Source organism: Poecile atricapillus, chromosome 1 (assembly GCF_030490865.1).
Source record: "Poecile atricapillus isolate bPoeAtr1 chromosome 1, bPoeAtr1.hap1, whole genome shotgun sequence".
NCBI lineage: Eukaryota > Metazoa > Chordata > Aves > Passeriformes > Paridae > Poecile > Poecile atricapillus.
In genome coordinates, this window is record NC_081249.1 from 172,104,350 (window position 1) to 172,120,834 (window position 16,485).

At 39.2% G+C, this 16,485-nt stretch overlaps 1 protein-coding gene across 1 annotated transcript in view; it reads left to right on the top strand.

Annotated features, from left to right (window-relative positions):
• KIF26A (kinesin family member 26A) overlaps window positions 1-16,485 on the top strand; it is a 92,669-nt gene that overhangs the window by 57,347 nt on the left and 18,837 nt on the right. The window contains exon 5 of the mRNA XM_058845243.1: window positions 8,432-8,615. Within this exon, the coding sequence (XP_058701226.1) occupies window positions 8,432-8,615 (184 nt within the window). The remainder of the gene's footprint in view (window positions 1-8,431; window positions 8,616-16,485) is intronic.

Below are 16,485 nucleotides of genomic sequence, written 5' to 3' on the forward strand. Positions count from 1 at the left end.
CTCCTTGTGTAGGCATACCACTTCTGGACTTGGATGATTTCCACTGCATCATTTAGTGCTGTCATTGACCATTTAACTCACTAAGAGTAGGAATAAGTAAATGTCCCCCTGAGAAGTTATTTGCTTGGCAGTATAGGTGTCAAGCCTTTGACTAAGCATCTGAAATAAAACCCAGCTGAAGTGGGAATGGATCCTTTGTGGGTTTTCTAGATGTGCAATAAAATACGGAACCGAGGGAGCTGGAATTGATGAGAAAGGAATATCTGTGGGGATGGTGTTTTGGGTCAAAGGAAGGTAACAGGAAAATATAAACCGCCTCAGAGCTTTTATTGTAAAGAAGGTATTATATTCACAGATGCTAACTTGTATTCAGACTGCTATATGCAGTTAGGAACATGGAAATACTGAATTTTCCCCTCTTTTGGTCCTTCTCTTTCCTGTCAGATGTATTTCTTAATCTGGTGTTTCAGACGAACCCCTGTTAGTCAAGTAATGTACGTTATCTCTCATCTTTAACACTTGAAAATACATCTACCTCTTCCCTGGAGCAGCCTGAATGAGCAGAATGATTTTTGTACACCAGGAGCTGATACTACAAAGCAAAATTTTAAGTAATTTATTTTAGTGTTACTTCAATAGTGAAGGGGTAGTTATCACCATTGTTTCAGTTGCATTACTTTGTTGTTTTAAAAATGTCTTTCTTACTTTTTCTTGACAGAATACAAATGAGACTAGAATTCTATTTTGCTCAACCTGACTGTTTCATGCATCTGTGTCTCCCTGGCAAATAAGTCCAACTGTTTTTTTGCCTAAGGAGTGAGCTCAGATTGATGTGGTTCTGCCTGCTTAGCTCAGTTAGCTCATGAAACAGAGTGGGGAAATACAGCTACCTGAATGCCAGCAGTATTTTTGGTACATAGCTATCTGTGCAGTGTGCAGCCTGGGAACTGACATATTTCTGTATTAGGTGTTGACAGTCTTGCTTACTTAAAGATTAACCTACACGAGTTTTCAGCAGTTTGTCATATGGTACAGCTGTAAACAGCGAGTGTGGAAGTGCAGCAATATGTTCATCTGCTCTTGCTTTGTTTAACATCATTAGTGGGCAGAGCTGGAGATGGTATGTGGCAGGCTGCTGTGACTAGCTGTTATTCTGAGATATATATATATATATATAAAATAAGCTCCTGAACACTGGTTCTGGCTGCTGAAACAATGTTCTTTGGTCAGAAAAATGTCTTAAATCTACAAGCTGAAGAGAGCATGGAAGTGACAATTTTGCAGCAGCAACTTCATAAGCTGCTGGTTTGGGAGAGCAGGAAAGATGATTGGAGTGCCATTGTCAGTGCTTGTGAGGATCTGCCCTTTGGTGTTTCTTAAACTTGGGGAAAAGTTCAGAGAAGTGTGCTGAAAATTTCATCTTGGATACCTGTATGCAAATTGCTTGAATACTTGAAGATGGGCTAGATTGGTTGCTTCTGTTAAATTAATAAACTGCTGAGTGGAGAGACCACCTCTTGGGTATCTACAGCATGAGGGAGCTCTTCTAATGTCAGGAGTATCTTGCAGGTTTGTTTTAGCTTCTCATCTTCTGGAGATTGTTTTGAGTTTATCCCAAAGTGGCTTTGCTTGGCCTTTCTCTGTTCTGTGCCTGAATTCAGGTGAACCTTGATTATTGCTCACTGATGCACAAAGCCTTTTTATTCCATATTTTATGAAGTTGTGAATAGAGTTGGGGGCAAGCAACAAGGATGGGCAGAAATCAAGGGAACCTGACCTATGAGGAGAGGTTGGAAGGATTGGGAGTTCTTAATTTGAAAAGAGAATACTGACCAGGGTGTACTGGTGGTTTTCATTCAGATAGCAGCTGCTGCAGGCAAAGGAAATAAACTCTGCATGTCTGCTGCTGAGGTGGGGGGAAAATAAGGAATGGGAGACATGAGGTGTGAATTTGCTAAGAGTAACAGTAGTTAAAAATTGTCTAGTGAAAAACTGAGACAATGATCCTAATATGTCAACACTGCTGATTTTTATTTCTGCCTTGCTGATTTTAATAAGAGATAGTATGAGAAAATTACAAGGTCAAAGTGAGAGTCTGAAATTCAAGTCTGAATTGCAAGATTATGCTATGTGCATGAGGCAAGGCATGAACTTTGTCTCGAATTGGAGATACTTGCTCTCACAGTGTTGGTGAGGTAACATCCTTGAAATATTAAATGTGGTTTGACATTTTGGAATGTTTCAGAATAATGGGTTTCTATTGAAACTTTATTACCCTCACCCATTATAAAAATGCCATTGTTTGAGGCTGTGCATTGTGATCCAAATGAACTAATTATTTATTGAGGAAGGCAAAACACAGAAATAAGGAACATTAATTGTTTGTTCTTCCTGGCAGTGCTTCTCAGCAACATTACTGGGACAGCTAAGAAAACAAAGTTTTAGTGCAGAACTTTTGTAATGTTATGAAGTGGGAAAAGTGTTTATGTCCTCCAGAAGTTGTACATCCGTCACAAGAACCTAGTAAGCTTGGGGGAGGAAGAGACCCTACCCTCAAAGTTTATCATATGCTTTATAAGTGGCTCCTTGGACAAAAGTTACTCTAAAAATACAAATGGAGCCTGTCCTTTCCAAACCTTCATGATGTACTTACACATTCCTGGTTTTCTCTTTAAAAATATGTTTTTTTAAAATCACACTTCGTTTTCCATGGTGAATGCTGTTAGTGGGAAGATACCTTGTTGGTTTTTAATTTTACTTGGGGTTTTGGGTAGCAACTGATTTTTTTTTTTTTTCATTGTGCTACCTTTCTAATTTTTGAACCACAAATCAAACAGCAATATCAATAATAAAAATAATAATGCCAACCAAGTTTATCCTGTGAGTTGTGGAAGGCCTGGGACAGGGTGCTGGAGGATGTATTGTAGGACATCCGTCTATTTGTCCCTGTTTTGATGAGTGATTAAGGAAACAATAACTGGAACTGCAGATAGGATGACAGGCTGTGACTTTCCCACTGCTTCCTTTGGAACTGGTTGACAGCAGGAAAAGACTGGGATATTGGTTATGTGGGGGGATTTATGCCTTGTTGAGCTGAGAACTGGGAAAGTTTGGGAAAGCTTTGCTTTAAAGTCGGCTGGTTCTCAGTGTAAGCCTGCATTCATAATTTTCCAAACTTAGGAGATGGCTCAGAATCAATATAAAAATCACTTCCTTGATGTCTGTCAAGGTCAAACCAAAAGTCTTGAGTAAGCATAGTCGTGCAAAGTCCAAAGTTCAGGATATTTAAGGCTTGGACTGTACACTTGTTTGGCCTTGACCCTTTCAGTAAAGCCTTTCAGCATTCTCACAATATGAGTAATGATAATGATCTCTGAAAGATAAGACTAGCTAATAACACTAAAACTGTTAATATTTAATGAGTCATGGTGAAATGGATGTGCAGAAATTTTCTTTTATTATTCTTGTCAGTGGAGCTTAATAATGGGAAGCAGGATTCCCAGTTCTGACTTGTGGCAGTTTGTCCATAAATGTACTGTGTCCATTAAGTCCTCTGCCTTTATCTCAGCTGGTCCATTTATAGTATGTCCCAAAGTACATTTCATAGCTCTCTTGCTTCTGAAGGTTAATAAAATTCACAAAGTTTTAAGCAAAAATTTTGTAACTTTGCATAGTTATGAAAGTTTCAAATCTAATTTTCCTTTTTTTTTTTTTTTTTGTGGAGAAATTGCGCTCAGAAGGAGTGCTTTAGAGATTTAAATTGTGATGTTTACTTTCACAGCTATAATGTTCAGAATCTGTGCAGGGAGTGTAAGCTAGAAGCAGCTTGCTGTACATCAGAATATCTGAAATGTCATGCTAACTATATAGGCAGAATTTAAAATTAAAAATGAGGAGGCTTTGTAGCTACTGTTGTTGCACAGTGTTGTTCCCTAGGTGCTGAGCATTATGTAATTGATCTGGCCATGGTTTTCCTCACTGGTCTCATCCATGCCTGGCAGAAAACCCAGTAATCTGTAAATCGTGTGGGGGAAGGAGCAGGTTAGACACTGTCCCTTGTCATTTGATATTTGAGTGCCCCTGCATGTGCCATATATTAGTTTTATTTTCTACCATGACGCCTAGCTATGAGGAAAGAACTCTCCAGAGCGTCTTAAAAGACATCTTCTATTAAAGAGGGAAAGAGTTAAGCAAAATGCAGACAGTAGATCTCACAGCTGGAGGTAAAAACAATATACATGGATGTCTCTCATGCTTTAATTGGAAGAGAAGTGTAAGAGTGTGGGGCCTAGTTTCCCTTGTAAGAGTGTTTTGTAGAAGAGTGGTTGTGAAGGGCTGAATGGGGAAAGAGTAGATGGAAAGTGTAATGCTCTGTCAGAGCAATGAAAAATATTTGGCACGTGCCTGGAGAAACAATTGACTGTAATGCTTAAATTTTGTGTAGAATTCCCTAAAGGTCATAATTTTCCCTGTGAGGAAACAGAAGTTGATATTGAACAAGGTCAGACAGCCCATTGTGGTGCTGAAGGTGTGTGTGAGGGCCTCCTGTGCAAGATTAAATTTGAGAAAAATAGGCAGGTCAGGCAATGGACATGGCACCAAATTAGGCTCACTGCAGAAAGTGATCTGGCATGAGCTTGAGTGCTGTCTTCCTGGTGCTGGGTGAAAAGGGCCCAGTTTAGGAGAGCTTTTCCAACCCTGTCTCCATGGAACAAGTTCCCTGAGAAAAGGAATTCTGGAGAAAAGAAAAAGCTGAAAGCTTAACCAAAAACTTAAGTGTAAATTCAGAAATGTGTTGTTGGCTAAGGAGTGCAGAAAGTCTGACACTCTGGGGCGTCCCAGGACTGGCTCCATGTAAATGCATCCTCTCGTGAATTTTACTGAAGTAAAGAGGTTTTTGAAGTTTGATTTTGTTTGGTTTATTTGGGCCCATGTCCAGACCAGCTTGGCCTATATTTTGGCCTAATGAGTAGGTGGCTGGGATGCCACCAAGTGTATTGCTTGTTCTGCAAGAAGCACATAGGGATTGATGAGTGTTTCTGTTGTGCTCTTTGCCTGGACCTGTCCAGGAACTCAAGCAAAGCATGTGAAAGGGGCTGCCCAACTGGATTTTTGTTAGAAGAACTGACTGTGCTTTTTATAGGAGCTGAGGATGACAATTACTTGAATTCATATTCAGAGTCTACAGTTTGATAGTGATGTTTTGTTTTGGCTTAATTGCCCTATGCTTTCAATTAGATCCTTAACCTTTCCCTTTTAGGAAAAAAAGCCCAAAACAACAAACAAAATCAAACCACGTTAGCTGTTTGATACTGCTTTTGCAAGTTGTGGTGTTTCAGCTCCAGAAATAACCTTGTTTTAATGTCAGACAAATCCATTCTTACATTCAAACACAGAGAGGTTGTAATTAAGCTTTGTGTACTGTTACCTGACAAGAGATGCTTTTTAAGTGTGAACCACACACATCATTATTAGTGCAGTTGGCCGGTTGCCCATCAAAGCACTGATTATTTTCTACAACAGCTACTCCAGTTCCTCTGCTTTCAGTTTCCTGTTATCTCACATGGACATCAACAGTCCCTTTGCCAAATTTCTTAGTAAAGTCATCGCCCTTCAGACTCACAGGAAGAGGATTTATCAGCACTACAGCAGTTAATTGCTTTAGGTAGCGTATGCCACTGTCCTTTGAACAGTGGAGGTGCAGGAAGGTCACACACTCTGTCAAAGTGAACCAGTTTGAAAGCAGTTCTGTCTTGGTGCAGAAGTTAAGGCAGTTAGTAACAGATTGAGAATCTTGGATCTGCTTATCAAAATGTCCCAAAAATGTGCTACTGAGGTATTTTTATTAATGCCACTTTTTAGAAGTGTAGCATTTCCTGTTCATTGTTTCTATGCTTTGCTTAGCTTGGCCTTTTTGGGTGCAGTTACTCATTGAGTGTTAGTGCTTAGTTAGCTGCTTGAACACACAATTCCTGAGTAAATTTGTCCTTTGTATCTCATTCTCTTTCATGTATGTTTCCCAGAGGAGCCCCTTCAGCCGGATCTGTTGCAGGAGTAATTATTTCATCAGGATTTAATGTATATCTTGATTGCACTTTGAAGACATTCTCTTGAGGAGTTTTTATAATTTCAACAAGGGATCATAGCATGTAAACAAGAAAATAAACATTATCTTTCATATTAATCAACAAGACGATTAAATAATAAGCAGGATTGTTAATTGGTACTTGGAGATAGGTGCTAATGACTGTCTTGAGTTCCACAATGACAGTACCAACAGGTAGAGGCTCTTTTCTGCACAGTAAAGCTGCATATAATTTAGGAGGCATTACAGTTTTAATGTGCAGCTGCAACCACAGTGAAGTTGTGCAACTGTGTTCCCAGTGTCCTATTTCAGTGTATGTTTTCATACTGAATGAAGTATTAGCAAGGGGGTTTGAGATTCAGGCAGTTAAACCCATTCTCATTGCCACCAAACCCTTGAGGTTCTGTATAAACCCATGCTTGTGGTGTTTTGCTTCGCTGTGGGATGCAATTCCTGCTGGTTTCAGGATGCAGTAGGAGTCAAAAGCTGCTTCTTTCCTCAGAGGCAAAAGTCCAACTTGTTCCTCAAAGGACAGTGGCTTTGGGCTCCCTCTGAGTTTGGAACTAGAGCCTCGTTTTTTCATCACACGCATCTTTGTCTTTTTCTAAATAGTGTAGTGTTTATAGAGGGAGAAGGAAGCGTGTAGGAGGCCTGCATCTCTAGAAGTTGAAGTAAAAAGGTTCAGGAGTTTAACACACAGGTTTTGGAATATAGAGAAAAGGACTGGGAGTTTTGGAGTGTTGAGAGTCCTGCTGTTGTACTAACTAGCTGTCCAATTTTGGCTCAAGTGTCCAGTTTTGACAATCAGACACAGACAATACTTTTTACTGCTGCTCATTTGAAGCCAATAGTGCAGCTGGAAGAAACTGTGCAGCCCTTCTGCTCTTGGTGTTAATTTTTATTCCTAACCTGCAATAAATACAAGCAAAGGAACAGTTTCCCTCTCTGATCAGATTACTAAGCCCGAGGCTGCCTGCCAATGATGACAAGATCCGTAGCAAGGCTGGGGTTCTAGATTTACCCTTAATTCATTCTGACAGCAAAACACTGCCTTGGTTCCTCCATAGTCTGTTGCTTATAAAACTTCACAGATGCTAGTGCCAGTTTGATCTCACTGAAAAGTACTTGGGGATCTTGGGCTAAAAGACATGATGAAAGTATAAAGTAGTCATTGTGTAAAGATACTAATTTGTATGAAGTGACAAGCCCTTATATTACAAGCATGGACCAGAGGAGTGGTGTGTCCCCAAAAGACCTGCTGGCATCAGTAGTGTGGTCTGGGCACAGACAGGCAGTGGGACACCTTGTGCTTTTGCTGCCCTAACAGGCATTCAAAGCAATGCTAAAAGGTAACAATTTGGATGCTTTTATGATACTTATCTGTGGATGGACTACTGAGAGTCTTAGAGTCAGCTCACACGTGTCTTTTTCAGGTGTTAAAGCTCTTGTTGACTTTGAGAGAACTCAGATTTCACCCTCATTGCCATGCCCAGTTGCCCAGCATGTGCTTGCTAGCATACATATTTTGTTCTGCTTAAAATAATCACTCTACAGGGTGAATTTTTTTCACACGTGGGTTTTGATGTAGGGAAGAGTTTTTGTTTTGGTTTCTTGCTATATTGTTTGGTGCTGCTGATGGGGAATAGCAGAAAAAACAGATTATGTTCCTATTTTTATTCAGAAGGAAGAATGTTACAATTTTAATTGTATGTTCTAATTTTTCCTCCTTCATCTTTTATGTTCTGAAATTCTACATTTAAAAAACAGGATCATTATCATTCAGCACATTAAAGCGTGTCTTTTAAATAGCTTTCCATTTTTATGTGAAAGAAAGGAATTGGGGAGGAAAAACCAATCTGTCTTGAAGGAAATTTTCTGTTATCTAAGGATTTTCTGTGCAGCCAACAGGAGAGGATCTTGAGCTCAGCTGACTTGGAGTGCAATCCTCTGCCTTGAGTAACTTGTAGAGTACAAAGAACCACTTTCATAATGTTATCACCAGCAAAGTCCATCTGGTTCTGCCAGTGACAAGGGGATTATTTCTGCTTTTTATTACGTCAGTGAGATGTTAGTTTTTTAAGATTCAGATGTCAGGCTGTTGGGGGAAAGAAGGGCAAGTTAGATTATAATTGAAATTCTGTTGGTGGAGAAATAAACCGAATATTTTGCCAGTAATTTTTCTACCCATATTTCCTTTATTAGTGTCCTGATGGCTTGTCCTTATGAAATCAGATTAGAAAGCAATGACCTGATTTGTTAACCAGACAATGAGCATCTGTTTGTCTGGTTCAGATTTCTGTTAACACCTAAGTAACATTGTCCTTTCTTGCTCTTACTTTTATACAGAGCAGCACAGAAGCTTAACCTGTCTTCGAAGAGAAAGAAATACCATCCACCCCTGCCACACACACATGACTTCTCTATTTATGCTACTAACTTTAGTGGCATCCTGCAGCTCTGTCCTCCCCCAGCACCACCATGCCTTCTGAGAGCTGTGTCCAAAATCAAGGACAACCCTGGCATTGGAAAGGTAACTGTGGATTTCAATATTTTAAAATATTTTTCTAGACAAATTTTAACTGGGCTGGAAACTTGTGGCCTAGAACAGAGCTGGATAGACTCAAGAAAAGGGTCTTGGGATAGAGAGAGAGCCACATCCATTTGAATGTGCCTGAGTGCTGTTGCCTCCTGTGGACTTTGCAATGAGTAAGAGACAAAATTTCCTTTGATATCCAAGTGCACTGGTCCAAACCCAATGCCCATACAGGCTTCAGCTGTGGAAGAAGCAGTGTCTGTGTTGCTGGCAGGACTCAGGCATTGGTGCTGTCTCTCTGCTGAGGTTAGGAAGATATGCTGAGGAGGCTTTGTTTCCATATGCTTCACATGTCATTGTAAGGGTATGGAAATGGAGTAGCAGTCTTGCCAACTTAGAAAATGCAGCACCTTTGAAATTGAAGAATTCATGCAAAGTTTATCTAAAATTAATTAAAATACAACCCAATTACTTAGAGCTTTATTCATATTTATAACTGTTTAATCACCCACACAACAGAGTCTGAATACTTATTTATATAGCCTACAAGAGATTAGTGTTTGAAGATAGAATTGAAGTATGTAATGTGCACAGGAGAGCTAAAATATGCACCTAGAGTAACTATACAAATCAGCATTAACATAAAGAGTTTGTCAGCCTAAACACCTGGAGCTGACACTTGCTCACTGAGAATACTCTGTATTTCCTAACTGGGTTTGTGCTTAATGGAAAATAAAAGAGTAATTTGAGCTATTTTAAGCAGGTGGAAAGTCACAGAGGAAAATGGATTGTTTTTTTTCTCCTGCTTTTCCACTGTCTTAAAAAAGAGGATGTAATGATGGAATACAGTAAACCTGGCACAGTAATTTAGACATTCCCTGGTGGAAGAGGGTTTGCTAAGGAATGTCCTTTCTATGTGTGAGTTTAAACAAAACCCATTTGTTGTGCCTGTTTTTTTTTCTGTGAGACTTTGTGCTTGGCCATGGCACCAGGAATAACAGGGAGCATGGTATTTCTGAGACACTTGCCTTAGAAAAGAAAGACCTTTAGAGTATGATTGTGTATCCTTGTGCCTACAGCTCAATAAAACTGTCTGTGCACTCGTGTGCCTGCAGCCATGTGTAGCCAAGAGACTTCAGCCTTTTTCCTGTGCTTGAGGGTGGCTGGAGGAACTTCCCAGCATGACTCGTACCTCATGGCAAACCCTGGTTTATCTGGTGTCTTCAAACAGATTAACAAAGTCTGTGATCAAGTGCATGATTCCAGAGGGCAGGAGGTAATATGCCTTGGGTCATGAGCTCTACCTACTGTTTTCATTAGTGAGTAGAGTGGGGAACTTTGCAAGGAAAAGCTTCACAAGAATTCCAAGGATATGGCAGGACCCTGATCGGCTCAGCTGCGGGAGCTCTTCCTCCAGCACAGGATGGCTGTCTGTTGACCCTCAAAATGCCTGTTATTCAGCTGTCAGCTGAAACATTAAAAACATAGAATCACAGAATACCCCGAGCTGGAAGGAACCTACGAGGATCACAGAGTATTGAAGATTCTGTTTGTGTGATTCTTGGGGATGGTCCTCTGCAGGGCCAGGAGATGGACTCAATTCCAACTCAGCATGTTCTGTGAATCTGTGAGGGTTCCAGCTGTGTCCTTCTCACCAAATACTTTTTGACCACAAATTGGAAGAATCCTATGCTTTGCTGGAGAAGATAACAGCTCTCTGCTAATTGAATCAGCCCTTTAGTTCTTGAGTTAAGATTTAGAGCATCCAGATGATGATGGGGTAGGCTAGTTAGCAGTTTTAATGCTCCTCACAATCCAAAGTAGTCATCTCTGGAAAACAGTGTAAGATATGCAGTACCTACTAAATGTGTCTAAACCCATTCCACTTTTGCAACTTTATGAATATCAGGGTTTGCCTTAAAAAAATGCCTCCAAGAATACAGCTTTTTCAAAAAATTATGAGCACAAATGAAATGTCATGTCTGAATTCTTAGAACTTGTGATCCAAGGAGAAGTGTCACTCCTCACTACCTCTGTACTCCTCTGTAGGTGTTCTTTAATACTAAAAATTCATAGTTTCACCTTTTCTGATCAATGCCAAACAGCCTTTGGTAGCGTTTAGCTCACTATGCATTAGCATTCTCCATTATTTCCTACTCATCAGCTTCTGCTGATCAAGATTTACTCAGCTGGTGTCTCATGATGAGGGTGACAGGAATAAAATAATTACATTTCTTCCTCACTGCTTTAAGTATCACAGCAATGGAGAGAGCAGTCAGTAAACACTGGCAGTTGTGCTGTGGTCCTCTGTTAACATCAGTCTCTCTTCTAACAGCTTTTTACTTCACACTCCTCCTGGTTATCATTTCCCTCAGCTTTTTCTTGCAGCCTGTCCAATAATGAGTATAAGATACACATATGGAACAGAATCTCTGATGAATTCTGGAGTCACTTTTTCCTACCACAGCATCTGTGGCTATGGTTGGTACTCTGTGTGGTTTGGGTGATCATTCCCATGTCAGCAGTGTCCCTCACTATTACTGTGTGGTTACAGTGGGTTAAGCAGCTGGTGAGGCAGCCTTTTCCTCCCTCTCCTCTGAGAAGTTGTGTGAGAATGAAAAATAGAAGTAACAAACTGGAAACCCATGCAGTGTCCAGGATGCTTCAATGAGAGGAATGTGCCTCCCATTATGAAAAAATGAAGAGATGAATGATATGCCAACTATGCCAAAATGCTATTTATTCTCTGTGAGTAGTGCCTGAATACTACAGTGACTAATTACTGTTTGTACTGACACAATCTGTGCAGTCCCATTTCTCTCGTAAATCCACTGGAAGCTTAGAGTAAAGTACACGTTGAAGCATTTTCAATGGCAAACATGACTGACTTTCTTTATTGTCTCTGCAGTGGTAATTCTTGACATTTATTCCATCCACTGATACTCAAGGTTGGCTCAATATATTGTAAGAGACACAGAAACAATTTGGAAAATGTGATATAACTTTTGGGGCCAGCAGGGAAACTAGAGTTATTCTGAACTGAGTGATGGGCCAGTTGAATCTAAGGAACTGATTGAAAGTAGCATCTGGACTATCTTGTGTTCCTCTATGGTGTCAAGAACTGAACAGGTCCTGCCACTGGTTGTGGGACCTTGTCTTGAACATCTGAGCACAACAGACATTTGGGGAATGGAAGAGGCTTGAGTTCTTGCTTTTCATAAGCTGCATGGCTGCAGCAAATGCAGTTAGTGTGCATTGTGAGCACTGTTGGGCAAGGCAAGAATGTGGAGAGGTCATGATGGCCAATTCTTGCACTTGCACTCAGTTATTGATTATTTGAGTCCAAGATTTAAATTTATTCTTAATTTCACATCATCTCCATGCATATCATCCATTTCTTCTGTGATGAAATTACAATACAGCTTTTATGGTTGAATACATTTGTTATTAGAGACTTGCTGCAGTGGAGAGCCCTTACATATCTTCTGCAATTTGTATTTATAATTTCTCACTGTTTCAAGTATTCTTCTGGAAGGTGGAAAATAAATGTCTTATTAATTTCTTTACATTTCAGAAATACCAATTTTTTCTGCTTCTAATAATTTCAGCAGCAGTGTGTGGACTTGTCCTGTGATACAAATCTTTAATTAAGCCTTTTGCTTAATTTTCTTTAGTAAGACTGCAAAATGTTACACACTCTCACAGGTGCTTGCTGGCGTTGTCAACATGCAGGAATACCAAGCAGGGAAAAGTTGAAAAAAAAGGACAGTTTAGAACAGTAGGTCTGCCTGGGACCTGTGTTTCATATAATCAACAGTAATAAAACTCATGCACAAAGGAAGATCCCACTATCAATTCAAACTGGATACTGAAAGGAATTTTGCACACTACTGATAAATGTTACGTTGCAAAATTCATAGCTTTCTCTTGAATGTGCCAAAAGCATCAGAGTCCAAACCATTTAGTTGAATCCTACTTAAAAGGCAATGATCCAGTGCACTATGATTCTTGTAACTGAATCATTTTTGTGGTCTCTCTGGGTGTTATTAAATTTAATGTCAGAATAGTAGGAAAGACGTCTGAAAGCCATTTAATATTGTCACTGGAAAGAAGTTAGATTATGCTCAATTTCTGACATTAATGTGCTACTTAAGATAATTTATCATATTGTGGTATTAAGAAAGACATCCTTTTTACAGTGGTTACTATATAGCATTCTAATGTGCTATTTTTCTTTAGCATAGTGGAAAGCTTTTTTCATGCAAAATGTTATTTTCTGGGGTGCTATTCAGCTCATTCTTTATAATACTGCATCACTTACAACAGCAACTTTAAGTGCTTGTCTCTTCCAAGGATTCTGTCAATTTCTTTAATGTTAGAATGACAGAATGCTCCTATGTGAGGCAATTGAAGTGGAGCATTTAAAGAGAACCTGAATTGTCAGACATGTTTCTTGGACAGGTATATGCATACTGCTCTCCATTTATGAGTTTAAGACATTTACTTCCATTTATGCTTTACTAAGCCATATCTAAGGTACTGATAATATGATTTACTGATCATGCAGGGTTGTCTTAAGTGTGTTGTGTCCCCCATTCACTGGTTCTGATGATGGATAACAAATAGGTACTTAATTTTGTCATCTTTACTGCTCCTCGTTCCCTAACGACTGAAGCGTTATTTTTGATATAAGTCATGTATCACAGGAAGTTCTTGCCTGTTGATGTAGGTACCACTGTATCATCCAAGGTACTTGCATTCCTGCCAAAACACCTTGAATTGCTTAAACAAAAATGTGGAAAAGTGAGATAAAAATACAGAAGTTCTTGTACTTCTTTTTTTGCTATTACAACATTTTTTCACCTTAAAAAAATGAAGTGTTTTTCCTTCATGTTTCCTGGGAGTACAGAATCAATTCTTTTTTAGCAGAGTAGAATATAGAAGTGATTTTTTTTTTCTTTTTCTTTTAGGTTCTCTCATGGGAGCTAGATGGTCTATGCTAGCGTGGTGATTTTGCATATAAATTTGCCATCCATTGGTAGTGGCAGTATATGAAAGGCTTGTAAGAACCACCCACAGTAAACCAATTTAGCAAGGGTTATATATCTGTCAGTTACAATTAAATCCATGAAAAATATTGGCTCTGAACTAGGACTTTTGTAATTTGATTTACACTGTAGTTGAAAAATAAGTGACTTTATTGGAAAATGGTCTTTATTCAATGGAATGTGAATTCTTTGTCATTTCTTGGTGAGAAATCTTAATTCAGAATGGTGGGTGTCTAAACATAGTTATTTAATTAACCTGCTGTTATACGCCATTTTGTGAACATTGGACAAAATTAACTTCCTGGCTGCACGATGCCTGTCAAGGATGCGTGTTTCTAGGGAATATTTAGTGTCCATTCAAATTTGTTATAATGACATTTATTGCTAAAGACCAAATTGCTTGTTCATTTAGGGATTATGATACTGCTGTAATGCAGAATATGACCAGCATTTTTAGAATGGATTCCAGTACGGTGCCAGCACCTTCCCAGAATACAGACAGACAAAGTCAGAGTTTATTTTAGTAAGAAAGGCTTGAGCACATGTATTTTAAATTTTTAAATGCTTTTTGATCCATTACTTTTATTTTTTTCCTTCTCATTATGTCTAGTATGAAACTTGACAACTATATAAGCATCAGATGCTAACAAAGCGTCACTACAAAAACATAAACACTGCACATCCATTGATTTCCAAGGAGGTACCATATGTTACAGTTATGCCTGTGCTAACATACTTGGCTGGGTCAGGATCCTAATTTCCTCAACATTCAAAGTGCCATGGAGTCTAGTCATTACCTAGTGAATTAGTAGAGTCTTCTCTGTCTACATATCTGTCCCTAATTAAACTGTGTTGAGTGTTTGGCACCCTCCACTGAAAGATGAATGACCAACTTTCTAATAAACACATACATACATACATATATATATATATACATAATATTTTTTGTATTTGTTGTCTAAAACATTTAGTAGAGGTCCATAATAGTCTTAGGAACAGAATTTAAATCATCTGGTTTTTTAAGTGTGACATGGTTCTTACCCTTTCTCTGGTCTCAGAGTTTAAAGCCTTTCCATCTCTCTTGCTTATGGGGTAATAATGTATGAGAATCTGATTGTCAATCTCCTGGCTGTTTCTATCTAGAGTTATGTAGGATTGTGTCGTTCTCTCTGTTGACCAGTGGCTCTTTTCTCTGCAAATTCAGGCGTGGACAGGATTTTCTATTTTTTTAAAATAGAGCCTCTATCCAGTATTCAATGTCTGCATGAATGTCTATGTACAAAGTCTTATATCCTTCATAATTATAAACTTCCACTTGTAATTATTTTTACCTTGTGTCATTCTCTGCATTGAAGAAAAAACAAAAGGGGGGAAAAAGTAATAATACCCACTTTTAGCAAAAAGGGTAATTCTGATCACAGAATGGGTCTCTGTGAGAGCTCTCCTTAAGGAATATAAAAGTTGTGAGGCTCCCTGAGCCTGAGATGACTTCTTTGAAATCACCAAATTTGTATTGTGTTTCCTTTTTTGTCTTCTCTCTCTGTCTCTCTCCCCCTGCCCCCAGTCCTTTTAGCTCTCTTCTGTTCCCACCCCCCTGACCTGTTCTTTTTCCTTTAGACCTGTCTTACTCTTCCATTTCTTTATTAATTCTCCTCTAAATTCCTTTTCTTGTTGTTTCCTTGCTTTGTACAAATGTTAGCAGCAGCTGGTACCACTGCAGTTGGAGTCCCAGAAACCTGGGCATACTGTCAAATAATTTCCCACAAAAGGTGTGATCTTAAATGGGCCTGAAACTAATTGCACTTAATTCTAATAACTCATTTTCATAAGCAAATAAAAGGTTCAGTCATTGCTGATTTGCTCCCTAGTTATGGGCCAAAGTTACTTTCAAATTTACAGGCTCTGTTTTATTCTGAATCCTCCCTTCCCTGCAAGCCCTTGTTTCTGGATGATTTCCTGCATCTCATATTGTCTCTACAGGTGAGCATGCCTTTTGTATGAGAACTAGACAAAGAGACCCAGGAGAAGCTGCAGTTAAATTGATCCTTAAGGCAAGAGCCATGCTGGCTCTATAGTACTCACACTACACTGTTTTCCTGCAGTATTAACTCCAGAAGAATACTGGGATGAACTTCGGAGCTGAGAATAGAAACCTGTCACTTAAGATTGGTCCTCAGCCACAGGCATGCAGGAAGTGTGAGAAGAATAAACAGTATTACATCAAACCTTTCCTTTTTACACACAGAAGCATGTGCATGCACCCGGGATCTGCCTGCTCTTAGTTTCTGCTCCTGTGAAGGGATGTGTTTGAGTAATCTTTGTGCTTGATGGTACTTCCATGAGCATTCCTGCTTTTTTCCAGAGTGAAATCAGTCTGGCTCAGCATCATGAATGAGTGTGGCACATTATAACTCTACAATTACTGATAGATATCACTTGCAGATATATGTAGTGGGCAGGAAAACTAAATGTGAAATCAGTGTTTTTCTACTCTGCAAATCAGCTTTTTTACACAAAACACTAAAAGAGGAAATCCCTGAAGCTGCTTTTCTCTCCCCTCTCACATTTGTCTTGAAAGCTCACTTCCATTGTGAAAATGAGGATGACCCTTGAGACCTGTTAAATTTGGGATCTGATCCATTATGGGAAGCTATTTTAGTATCTTTCTGATTCAGAGAGGTGGTCTTAAAAAGCTAATTTGTCACACAAGGATTTTCTGTGGGTGAAGCCATCATTATGTTTAGGGGGAGCAATGCTCTGATGGAGGTAACTTGCTGTTTAGGTCAGGAGCAAACCAATTTTCCTCTTATCCAAGCTCT